The sequence below is a fragment of the Mytilus edulis genome, chromosome 4, assembly GCF_963676685.1.
Source record: "Mytilus edulis chromosome 4, xbMytEdul2.2, whole genome shotgun sequence".
NCBI classification, from domain to species: Eukaryota; Metazoa; Mollusca; class Bivalvia; order Mytilida; family Mytilidae; genus Mytilus; species Mytilus edulis.
The window spans coordinates 30,003,741-30,017,772 of NC_092347.1; the positions used below are offsets into that span (position 1 = coordinate 30,003,741).

Sequence of the window (14,032 nt, forward strand, 5' to 3'; positions counted from 1 at the left end):
CTATGTTAAAAGGAAACAAGCCGTAATATGAAATCTTAATATTAAAATAAGGGGATGCCTGGTATAGTTGTCAATGAATCAACTATACCCCTTATATTAAAGGGTGAGTATGTAGACATTTATAAGCCTATTATAAATGTTTAAATCTGATGACATCAATTTTTGGAGCTACTGTCACTTAAGCTAGTATCCTCTCCACCATTGACAGTATCTTTACTTTGTGAGGAAGCCTTGGCACGTCTATTCCTGATAAAAGCCATACCATGAGTTCGTAAATGTGATTTGACTGCAGCCTCATTTTCAAATACTTTAGAACATACTCTACACTCCAATGGATTGAGAGGTTCTGCATCCTCTTCCACATCCACTTCGTCACTTTCACTTTCACTTATCAGACCTTTTCTGATTTCACTGTCATCCATTAACGCTTCAGGTAATTCAGATATATCATTTTCTTTACAATACTTTTCAAAATCTCTGATCTTATGTACCATAAACAAATGTTTGTTTAAAGAAGGCATTACAGCAAAATTAAGCCCACATTCTAAACACTGAACGGAATTCTCCAATTTATGTTCTGTTAAATGAGTTACAAAGCTTGTTCTTTCATTGCTGGTGAATGAACATTTTGCACACGTGAAGAGCGCTTCACCATCCACCCGTAACTTTTTGAATGGACCAGAATTGTCCAGTTCACCATGCTTACGTTTGACAGATTCATTTGCTGCATCTGATTCTGAAACAGTGTCAATTAAATCAGTATCTTTTACCACAGTGTCAGAGTCTGGGGTTTTATGTCGGGAATTTTTATGTTTCATGGATAAATGTTTTTCAAGTCTTTCTTTAGAGTAAAACATCTTCTTGATTCCCCGTTTTTTACAGACATGGCATGACAGTTGTACTTTCCTCCCTTCATGGGTCACCATTATATGTTTTCTCAACATTTCCTGTGACTGGTATGTTGAGCTACATAAATGACAGGGATAGATTCCTGTATCGCTGTGATGTTCTTTGTGGTGTTTAGCTAGATCTGTTTTGTTGAAGCAAGAAAAGCCACAGACATCACATGGGTATTCTATACAGGGAAGTACTTGTTTCTTCTTTCTTACCCTTTTCTTTTTTGTATCCTTCACATCTGTTTGTGTTTCAACCTTCTGTGGACAAACTCTTTGATGTTCATGTACTGCTGCTAAGGTAGAGAACTCCTGAAGCTGACACATATAACAGATCAAATCTCCTTTAGTCTGATGATATAACAGATGACCTTGTAAAGATTTACGAGATGTCTCTTCTTTAGAACATAATGAACATATAAATGGACCACTATCCTCCTCCACCTCAGATTGAATGGTACCTTTCTTCACCAGCCTTTTGTCTTTCATTGCTTCAAAGTGTTTAATGGTTGCTGCCTTGGTTGGATCTGGGTTGATACAGTAATGTGTCTTATTTCCACCATTACCATAGAAAATAATGAGTCCACATGTGCGACATTTGTAGTTTGTCATATGTTGTTCTGATGCCTTGACAGAATGCATCAACAGCTCATGCTTTAGGATTTCAGAAAGATGTTCGAAATATTTTCCACAATCTTGACATTTACAAGTGTACATCTTATTGGCGCTACTATTTGGCTTGTCAACTATGCTACCATGTTTGTTTCTTGTGTGTACTTTTATTTCTGTGCGTGTTTTGAACCATTCCTTGCAAAATCTACAACGGTACTCCACAATACTTTTGATTTTTGCCTCGTTCACATGTTTTGTTATGTGTATATCCAACACAGATTTATCATCCATCACTGAATCACACAAATGACATCGATAAATCACCTTGTAGCTTCTTTTAGTGCCTAAATTTTCATGAGTTGCTAAATGTTTCTGAAATGATTGTGGTAGTTTGAAAGCCATTGGACAATGCTGACATTTGTAATACTGTTCTAACTTTTCTGATAGATGTAACTGATAATCCTGGAGAGAAGTACATATTACATCATTCTCACATTTTGTACATTTGATTTTCCTCATACGACAGGTGTGGAAACAGGTGTAATACACATGATAGGCAAAGGACTCTTTGGGATTAGACATCTTGTCGTCTACGTACAATGTTGAGAAACTTTTACCACATTCTGGACAAATGTATGGTTCCTTGTCGTCGTGGATTCGCTTGTGTGCTCTTGCTGAACAAATAGTTGGATGTAGTTTCTTACATGTAGTGCACGAGTACTGTGTACACATTTCCTCGTTATCATAGCCAAAATGTTTATACACTTGTTTATAAATACCTCCACACTCATGGCATCTATGAAATCCTTCTTCCTTCTTTATCGTAGTACTTTTTACTGGTTTTGACAGTGACTGGTCTTTTGCAGGACAATGAACAAGTACTGTTTTTTTCAGGACTTCTTTTGGTTTGACCACTGACTGATTCACCTTTGGTCTTGTTGGAAGTGACTCTGGTTTTGTATCTATATCATCAAGCCATTTGAACAAGTAGTTCATGTTTGAACCATGGTCCAATGTTGTTATGGAAATTGAGTCAGACTTTATATGAATAGGCACAGCTTGTGACTTGTCAATATTCAAATGATTTCTCAAATGCCCTAAAAACTGACATTTGTTGAAGAAGATCTTTGTTGATTTACATTCTTCACATCTGTAGCTTAAAGACATACTTGTTCTTGATCTATGAACTTTCAAGCTAGACTCGAATAGGAATGTATCTCCACATTCATAGCAAATGTTTTTGCACTTTTCTTCTGCAATAATAGATTTTAAATTATCTGGAACTGGTGGTGGTTTATAGTTAGGTATTGGGTTTTTCCTGGCTATCAGTTCTGTTATGGCACTTAACCCAACTGTGTCGATATTGATTGTAGTTTTAGATAATGGCAACTGTTGTGAGGCAGCTTTAGAAGTACTTGTTGATGGACCTACTTTGGTTACTGTAAACACTGAAGACGCTGGAACATTTAATGTCTTTCCGTTAGACACTACAGTTAAAGTTTGAACCTGGGTGGCTACAGGTCCTGGTTTAGATTGAACAGGTTGTCCTTGTCTGGAATGTACAACTTGTACACTGGGTACAGGAGGTACAGGATATAACAAACTAGAAGATGACACAACAATTGTTGGTGGTGCCTGTGGCTGCAGCATTACCCTTGGTCCTGCCTGTATAACATTAGTAACATTACTTCTTGGCAGCATGCTGGGCTGTATCTGTAGAGGAGTGATGGACACATTATCATTGGGATAGGAATTACAGCTCATATCTACAGGTGGTGTAGGCTTTGGTCTTCTGTTTGAATGTGGTCTCCCTGTTGTGCTTTTTCTAGCTATATTGTGTATTCTTGGCCTTACTAGATTATCGACTTGTCTTGACAAATGCTCAAGACTGTTTGATGTTGAAATTGCTGGTGGCATTGGACTGGCCATCATATTGGATTTATTGTTATAAGTATCAACTGGTTCCTGTTTTATTCTGATACCTGCAGGTGGATGGAATGTTCCAGATGTTGAAACTGTTGACAATGGTGTATTACTTTTATCAGTTGGACTAGAATTTGTAGTCGATGTTTCAGAGTTTGTTGGAGCTAAAATATCTAGAATATCCCCAGATTCTTCCATTGGTCCCAAACTAAAACTGTTTTCGGTTTTAATTGCAACTGTTGGTAAACTTGTAGTTGCATCTGACTGACTTGCAGGTATTAAAGCCTGCATAAATGACCTGTCCCCTTCAGTCCTAAGTGGTGAAATAATTTCTGGCTCATTGGTTTTGTTTGCAGTGTCAACTGTTACTTGGCTACTAACTGAAGAAGATGACTGAAGACCTGGTGTTGGACTTTTGCTATGATCAGGTTCATTTTCATTGCTGTGTTGATCTGGTAGTTCAGCATTAATTTCTGTGGTTTCTTTACCATCTAAACTTTCTTCCAGTGAAATAACAGTGGTTTTATTTAAAGAAATCTCACTATTCTGAACTTCCACTGCTTGAATTTCTTCTGACGTCTTAGGCATTTCTTTATCAATCTGAGTTTGCTCATCCACGTCTGACATTTTCTCCTTAGAATATGCAATGTCCATTCTATGATCAGAATCTTGGATAAAAGTATCATCTTTTTCAGAATTTGAGGTATTCTCATGTGTAATTTCTGCTCTCAGCACAGAAAAAATATTATCTCTGTCTTTCTTTTGAGCTGTAATAGATTTTGAAGAATCAATTTTTCTGATTACATTTGAGATTTTTTGTAAAAAGTTGCTACTGGAAGGTTCAGCAGTGATGTCCTGTTTAGAATGAGTTCCCTGAGAGGCTGGTTCAGAATGGGGGTCCTGTGAGTCAGGTTCCATTAGCTGATCATCATCATCAGCTTGTTTTTGAGTACTTTGATCTCCTGTAACTTCATGTTCCCTGCAATCTTCATTGCTATCCCCTTGAATTTCTATAGAGAAGTCCATAACATCATCATCTGTAGTTATCTCCCTTTTTGAGTCAGACATCTTGTACTCAGAAGATGCCGGGTTCACTGATGGTTGTAACTCATTTGTTATTGGCTGATTCTCTAAATGTTTCTGTGTACATGAGTTATCTCCCATGGAAGGAGTTTCAAAGCTACTATTAAACTGACCTGTTTCTTGGAGTTTGTCCCAAATATTCTCATTTTGTTTTGATTTAATGTTTGGTTCTTCCTCATTTTGATTATCTGAGCTTGAAACTGTCTGATCTGAAATTTGCTTTTCCTCCACATTCGGCAGACTGACATTATTTGGACTGCAACTCGTGGAGGCATTTGGTTCATCCTCACTGCTTTGATAACTCTCTTCAGAGTCATTTATATCATTTGCTCTATCAAAATTAGTAGAATCTGCTATTTGTCTGGATTCCTGGACATCCAACTTGTTATCAGTTGTTACATGTGCTTGATCATTCATAGAAAACTCATCGGCACAATCATCTCCAACCTGAAATAAATTAAGAACATCCATTATGTATTGGTATAATTTCTCATTAGTTGTTGGGTGTTTACAGTTACATATATAAACACAATTTAATTTTATTTTATTTACTGTAATATTATAATTGTAAGATTTAAAATGAGGGTTTTTGTGTAATTTACCCAAGGAAATACAAGTGTTGACAGAAAAAAACAAGAATTATATCACAGACAAAATTTAATATTTTTCTCAGTTTTTCTTTTGATTATCTCCCTTTGATTAAAGTATTTATCTTCTTTTCATTAAGTATTTCAAACATCTAATTTCTGTATTGCTGTTATGTGATACATTCTACAAATAAAATATCAATCCTTAATTGTTTATAAAAGATGACTTTTTAAAAACTATTTCTTACAATTCAAGCAGTTATGAAATTAAAAATCATTGATGAACATACTGAAAGACAAAAAAAAAAGTAAAAAATAATTAAAACTATAACTTCTAAAAGAATAGAGTAAATTCCTCAACACTCTTCCTTTTGTACCAAGTTAAAAAAAAAAGAAAGACTGTTAATTACATGAAGCACACCAAAATAAACAATTAAAAAAATCACAATGCTTGATTTTTTAATATTTTTTCAAATTTTGCTTTGATTATTGTGTGATGATTTTCCATATCAAGCTTTTCAAATTTACAAGTGATGGTTTTTTTTCAGTCAAAAAAAAATAATTAAAGGGAATGTATGAGGTCATAAGCCTTTGTCTTGACAGTATCTAGTAAAACAGAGATATACAGAATATTAATAATCATTCAAACTTTGGATGTTTCTCTGCTTCATTTGATGACATTTGAAAAACCATCAATAATAGTATTAAAATTAAACATGTCAATATTACAGTCACTGTGATTGGTTTTTTTTATTAGGTTACTGTTATAGGTTACTGTTCTTTCAAGAAGTGTAGACTACTGTTCTTTCAAGAAGTGTAGAAAGAAGTGTAGAAAAAACCTGCAAATAATCTTGCAATCAGGGTTTCCCCTGGGTCAATTATTTTTTTCGCCACCTCTTTCGCCAAAACAATATAGTTTTCGCCACTTTTTTTTTTTTTCGCCAAGTAACATAAATATATTTTTCCTGTTGTGCCCTTTTGTACTAAGAAGTAATTTTTACAACAAAACAAAACTTTTATCACATGAAATTGATCCCTCATTTCATGTGTAGTCATTACATTGAAGGGTTACTCTCATTCGAGGGGTTGTTCCCAGCCTTTTGGATAGATTTTTTCATAACGAAAGTTTTCTATTCTTCACCATCGTAAATGAAAAAGTTGAGACGTACAACTATGCTTGAAACACGTGCATGTGTCACTCAAACGACTTTATTAAAGTCAAAGGATAAAAAAATTAAAGTTTTAAATCTGAGCTTTTCTTGCTTTTGAACAATTTTCGTCACAACAACAGCTTTCTTTTCAAAACTATCTTTAAAGGGAGAGATGTCAAAAGTTTGCTTCAAACACGTGTGTCGCAAATATGTAAATAAATTCTGTATGTGACATTTATAGCGGAAGCCATTTGACCATATCATTTTGTGAAACAATTCAATCAACACCTTTATTTTAAATTAGTCCTTTGTTGTCAATAGCTATAAAATGCAATCAGCTGATTATTGATTTTCTGTCTAAATCTTAATGAGGTCAAAGTGAATTCCGAGTATTGTCTGATCGGGTAAAGTCCGAGAAACTAAAAAAAAAGTAAATAAACAAGATGGAGGAAAATAAATCGGTTTATATATTTCTTTCGCCAAATTCTTTCGCAAATGACGAATTTTTATCGCCACAATTATTATTTTTTCGCAAATTGCGAAAATGGCGACCGCCAGCGGAAACCCTGCTTGCAATTATCAAGGGAGATAATTTATTTGATGACAATACCTGATTATCCTCCTGTACGTGACAATTATCTCCCTTTGCAACTTCCATTGATGAGGATTCTTCACTTGAACTAAATAGGTTTATCTGAAAGAAATAAGTAATCATTACAGGTCTTATTCATATCAGAATTTTAGGTTGATAAATAAAGTTCTTGTTTTAAATTTCACATAATCAGTAAAGGTAAAACGAAATGAGTATCTGATATTTATAATGATATGGATATTATTGAACCAATGCATGCATACATGTACATGTTTAACTAAGGCTGCACAAAATCAATATCTCTTTCTTAGGAATAGTCCAACTGATATTTCATTACAAAAATATTTTTTTTATTAATTCTTTTTTTTGCCCAACAACTTACTAAATGTTAGATTTCCAAGAACATTTCCGGTGCAAACCAACAAACGAATCAGGATTTTTTAGTTCAAGTTCAACTCAAAATAAGGAGTTTAATAAAATATGTTGAATTTGTTTAAAGAAATTCAAAAGTGCCAATGCCAAACACTAAACTTTGTATGCAGAACATGAATACAATTGGATTTCTGTTTGAAAGTTAACAACAACACGTAGGTGAAGTTGAGGTTCACTCATAAAATCAGTAAACTGAGTTATTGTTGGAATGTCAAGTAATTTATCTGATTCAATAATCAAAGTGCTTCAGGGTTAAGATTGCTTTAATTTATCAGTGGAATTAAAATTAAATATTGCAATGTATAAATTATTGGTTGTAGTTGATTCAGTTAACAATCTGGTCAAAGGAAGATAACTCCAATTTTTCAAAGATGACTTGAACAATAACATCATTAATATTTTTAGAACTAAGAACAGATATTAGATTCCTGCACCTTGCAAAAGTTCTGAGATTTTCTTGACAAGTATTACACCATTTTGTAACTTGAATATATGAGCATATACATGTATTTCATTGATAAATTTCTCTAATGTTCATGAATAGGATGTATTTAGGACATGTGGATTTTTGACCATTATTTATTCTTTGGGGCCCTATATATGTTCTTCATAGGAGTCTAGAGTTCTATTTATGGTAAGAATTTGTTTTCATTGCAAGGGTACGGTACTGCTACATGTAAGTTTATCAGGAAAAGGGGCTATATAGGGAATTGATCTCTTGGAGTAAATAATCTTGAGATAAATGATAGGTTTATTTGGCAGTAAATAATGTACAAATTTAAAGAGCAATTTGGATGGTTTGCAATTTACTTTAAAAAAAAATGTCAGAAATAGAGAAAATGAAAATGTATATAAAAGAGTAATCTCAGAGGAGATACACTATAACTTTTTAAAATATTATTATACTCCATTATACATGCACTCACTCACATGGGTAACATGAATAAAGTGTCTGTTTTATATTACCTCATTCTTGTCTTGAATGTCTCTCTGTAAAAGGGGACTTTCTTGTGCTACTGTTCTGTCACTCTACAAATACATGTGATACAATAGATAACTGGGATATGTACATGTTGAATATAACATTGATCATCTTCAGTTTATATATATGAAAACTTCATAAACATGAAAATTATTTCATGCACTTATCAGCTTATCATAAATTAGTTTCAAGGTTCAATTTATTTTCTGCTTTGAAGATGATGTCTGATGTTCTAACCATTCAGGCATATTCTACTATTCCCTCATTTTAGTTCATGGTTAATAGTGCTTTGCACAATTGCCATAAAAAATTAGTAGAAAATTCAAAATGAAATTTCTTAGAACTAAATGTGTAAAAAATGTCAAATAACATCTAATTATATTCATTGATAGCCAGTCTAGGGATAATTACTGAGCTGATAGTTTGATAAGTTATACCTCTGATTGTCCTCAGTATACTGAGCTGATAATTTGATAAGTTATACCTCTGATTGTCCTCAGTATACTGAGCTGATAATTTGATAAGTTATACCTCTGATTGTCCTCAGTATACTGAGCTGATAATTTGATAAGTTATACCTCTGATTGTCCTCAGTATACTGAGCTGATAATTTGATAAGTTATACCTCTGATTGTCCTCAGTATACTGAGCTGATAATTTGATAAGTTATTCATACCTCTGATTGTCTTCAGTATACTGAGCTGATAATTTGATAAGTTATACCTCTGATTGTCCTCAGTATACTGAGCTGATAATTTGATAAGTTATACCTCTGATTGTCCTCAGTATACTGAACTGATAATTTGATAAGTTATACCTATGATCGTCCTCAGTGTACTGAGCTGATAATTTGATAAGTTATACCTCTGATTGTCCTCAGTATACTGAGCTGATAATTTGATAAGTTATACCTCTGATTGTCCTCAGTATACTGAACTGATAATTTGATAAGCTATACCTCTGATTGTCCTCAGTATACTGAGCTGATAATTTGATAAGTTATACCTCTGATTGTCCTTCTGTATACTGAGCTGATAATTTGACAAGTTATACCCTTGATTGTCCTCAGTATACTGAACTGATAATTTGATAAGTTATACCTCGGATTGTCCTCAGTATACTGAACAGATAATTTGATAAGTTATACCTCTGATCATCCTCAGTATACTGAGCTGATAATTTGATAAGTTATACCTCTGATTCTCCTCAGTATACTGAACTGATAATTTGATAAGTTATACCTCTGATTGTCCTCAGTATACTGAACTGATAATTTGATAAGTTATACCTTATTGTCCTCAGTATACTGAACTGATAATTTGACAAGTTATACCCTTGATTGTCCTCAGAACACTGAGCTGATAATTTGATAAGTTATACCTCTGATTGTCCTCAGTATACTGAGCTGATAATTTGATAAGTTATACCCTTGATTGTCCTCAGTATACTGAGCTGATAATTTGACAAGTTATACCTCTGATTGTCCTCAGTATACTGAGCTGATAATTTGACAAGTTATACCCTTGATTGTCCTCAGTATACTGAGCTGATAATTTGATAAGTTATACCTCTGATTGTCCTCAGTATACTGAACTGATAATTTGACAAGTTATACCTCTGATTGTCCTCAGTATACTGAGCTGATTATTTGATAAGTTATACCTCATTGTCCTCAGTACACTGAGCTGATAATTTGACAAGTTATACCCTTGATTGTCCTCAGTACACTGAGCTGATAATTTGATAAGTTATACCTCTGATTGAAGTGATTGTCCTCAGTATACTGAACTGATAATTTGATAAGTTATACCTCTGATTCTCCTCAGTATACTGAGCTGATAATTTGACAAGTTATTCCTCTGATTGTCCTCAGTATACTGAGCTGATAATTTGACAAGTTATACCTCTGATTGTCCTCAGTATACTGAGCTGATAATTTGACAAGTTATACCCTTGATTGTCCTCAGTATACTGAGCTGATAATTTGATAAGTTATACCTCATTGTCCTCGGTATTCACAGGATTACTTCCTTCAATGGTTGTGTCATCTGTAACAGGTACAACAGATCCATCCTGAAACTCCATATCAGTAACTACCTCCTTCTCAGGATCACCTCCATCATTGGGGCTTTCATCATTGGCAGGTCTAGGGGATCCATCTAATTCATCAAGACACTCCATACCATTACCAACCTCCAAGTCCATTTTACCTGCAGAAGTTAATGGCAAAGTCTCTATGTTTGTTTCATCTGATTGTGTTGTATCATCTGGTTTCTCTGTACTTTCAGAGTTCCTAGAATCAGTAATGGAATGGCTGTTTTCTACAAAGTCTGTTGTACGCTGGTCAGACATGTTTTCTTCAGCTCTTTCCATTTCACAGTTTGGGGAACGATTTACTAAAGTCTCCTGTTCAATTGTTGGGCTGTTTATTTCCATTTCTACAAACTCATCCTTCAATTAATATTTCTCTTTAACTGTTCTGTTTACCATTCATTAAATAGTTTCATTTTATTTTAGATACATGTAGGTCCTGTAAAAATAAAAACATATAGATCTTCGAATTTACTTTAATAGTGCTACAGAAAGAATCCTACAAATAATAATTATATTTATATATTACTTTATTTTTTAGCATTTCTTCACATCATAATTTGCTTATATATATATTATTGATACAATGTACATGTGACAGACAACAACCATGACAAGTGAATACATGAAAAAAATGTAGTTCATCATCAAAGTTTATTTGAACAAAATACTGTGAATTCACTTATTTTCGTGGGTACCAATTTACATGGATTGAGGTCTAGGTAAACTTGAATGTTTGCAGATATTTAATGTATTGGTCATGCCGAGGTCTGCATACATGCCTCTGCATACTGTAAATTCAGAAATTATTGCGATATTTTTATTATTGCGAAAAATGGGACAGATTTATAATCGCAATATTAATTTACACTCACATTTTGACATTTTTTATATGAATTTAACTGAATTTTGGTCAATATTGAAAACATTAAAATCGCATATTAGTGTAAAATGACAATATTGCAATAATTGCATGCAATAATTTCTGAATTAAAAGTAATTAATTATTTGTTGGACAATTTAAGTACCAACAAAATCCACAAAAATTGGAATCTAATGAACAATAATGAATTGACAGTAATTTAATTTTAGAATGGATCTTGAAGCTAGCACTCCTTTAACCATGTTAACATGTTTAATGATTTAACATAACAATATATCATACATGCATTTATACGAAGATATATCCGAGCTCCAGATAAGAATTCCCAAATTATGGTTTCTATATATACCCATTATATTTTACGTAATTGAGCGAAATAGTTTTTTTTCAATTGCATTTTTAATTCCAATTCACCCCTCAAGCAAATATAAATAAAAATAATGCACAGAAAATGATTAGAAGTATAAACAGGTTGGGAACAAACCCCTATATGGTGATTATACCTGTATAGAGGGATAATCCTTCTTTAGAGGGTAAAAATTATCCCTCTATAGAGGGGTATTTTTGTTTGCACTGGATTTAAAGCAAATTAGGGCAGAATGGCATTCTCTTCTTATTATGGCAGTAACCTGGAATAGTTGATGCACCAATTGATGTACTTAATTTAATATGCACATGCCCAGTTTGATGCTTATCTGACTAAATATAAAATCTATTGTCAACCATGATTGAAAGCTGTGATGATCAGGTAAATTTGTGAGCCAAAATTTGTTCCTGTGACAAAAGTTCCAGTGGAACTAATATCACAGGAATATCACAGGAAATATGTTCTGGGAGAACTTTTTTCATAGATAATTTCAATATAATTTGTTCCATCTCTATGAAATAAGTTCCACACTTTACCTGGTGAAATGTGTTCCTAATACTTAGTGAAATAGGTTCCAGGTTTATGAGATTTGTTCCTTACCTGGTGAAATAAGTTCTGGGTTTGTGAAATTTGTTCCTCACCTGGTAGAATAAGTTCCTAGTCTGTGAAATATGTTCCACTGGTTAAACAGGTTATCTTAATATACTGAACATTTGTCATCAATGAGTTTAAAGTTTATCGTTCAAGTGCATTATAAAAATAAGTATAATATATTGATAATATAACAAATGAAAAATGTAAATCATCCAATAAGAACCTTGTGGACTATAGCAAATGTTTAATTATAAACGTAAAAAGCATCAAAATAACAGTCCCACTTTGAGCCAGAAAAGAGTAGGATAAGAGAAATCTTTCAGAAAAAATTAAAGTCAAAGATGAACATGTAGAACATATGAACGAATTTGAAAAGGACAAAATAACTGATTAATGTTTCCAAAAGACACGAAGAAACAAAAGACACACTCTTTTGAAACTGTTCCATGACAAGTACAATGTACATGTATGACTAGAAACAGGGCCATGACAGTTAACAGGAACCAAGGAGGAATACCACATATAACATAGATACAAATTATGCTAAATTACCATCGCTTTATCCTGTAGAACTTTACAGTCATCCCTTCAATTGCACATGTATCCAATGCCAGCACACTCAGTCAGTGATCTGGAAGGTTTTTTTAACTATGGGCCCAGGGCCCCTCAAAAATGAATTCAATGGGCCATTTTAAAAAATAATGGGCCATGTTGTCAAATGAGTGGGCCCTTTGAATTGACTTCTGTAAAAAAAAAAAAAAAAAAAAGTATCAGTATATTTTGGCAAAGAGGTGTTGGTACTTACCTTTATGATTTTAAATAAAATCATTGATATTGTTCCTGTGATTTTGTAATTTCAATTTCAATGAATATACAATAACTTCTTCCAATCCCAACAATACATTGTAATTAAGTTAACCTTTATTTACAATGTTTAAACTGGTACTGTTGCCTTGTTCATGTTCATGGGGTTTTTTTTGTACATTAAATTTGGGTCTTCGTCGATACCATACTTATTCCAGACGTTCCGTATCAGAGGACATTTCAGGCATTTCCTCTGCACTTCTTGTATTATTAAAACGTCATCACGGTGACAAGAATAACAGTATAGAGTACCATTAATTCATAGAACAAAACAACAAATCGCTGAAGTCATGTTTGCAAAATGTCAAAACGAGCCAAAGACCAAAAAATGACAAGGACAATAAAGCGTCTTTTATGGAGACAAAAACTATATTCCTAAAAAGTCTTTCTGGTTCTTTAATCGAAATAATAACAAGCTAAACTACATGAGATTATTATTAGAGTTAGATCTCGTCTGTACTAGCCAAATTTCACAAATGTAAAGTTGTTTACAAAAAAATATATATCATGAATGATGCTTAATTACGTTTTTCGGGTTATCAGTTAGACCGCATGGTTCTATTATTACAATAGGAAAACACCCGAGATGTTACATCGCATGGTTCTATTATCATAGGGAAACACCCGAGACGTCCCAAAAATATATAGGTGCTCCTATTATTGGAGGAACATTACGCAGTTGTGTACATACACATGGCGCACGGAACACGATCGGAAATTCATTTGATGATATCTAAACGTTTCGAAACGAAGTGAAAAATATTGTGCGCCACGTGGGCGCTTACATTTGTCACTGTATGCGCCATTTATTGTCAATATGCGCTATAGGCGCAGGGCGCACGTCCTTCCCAATCACTGCTCAGTACAGCATTTAGCTTGATTTATAAAATTTAAGTGTAACAAGAAAATGTTTCGCTGTGCAATATGTTGCAAAGGTACTTTATTTCAGTGAAAATAGGTTTGAGAAGAACTTATTTA

The 14,032-nt window shown here is 33.4% G+C and overlaps 1 protein-coding gene across 1 annotated transcript in view; it reads right to left on the reverse strand.

Moving 5' to 3' along the window:
- Positions 1-14,032, reverse strand: part of LOC139519393 (zinc finger protein 532-like) — a 15,504-nt gene continuing 1,472 nt past the window's right edge. Inside the window, exons 2-5 of the mRNA XM_071311440.1 lie at positions 10,254-10,785; positions 8,240-8,302; positions 6,860-6,943; positions 1-4,958 (exon numbers count right to left, since the gene is read on the reverse strand). Coding sequence (XP_071167541.1) covers positions 156-4,958; positions 6,860-6,943; positions 8,240-8,302; positions 10,254-10,691 — 5,388 coding nt within the window. The 5' untranslated portion in view covers positions 10,692-10,785 and the 3' untranslated portion in view covers positions 1-155. The remainder of the gene's footprint in view (positions 4,959-6,859; positions 6,944-8,239; positions 8,303-10,253; positions 10,786-14,032) is intronic.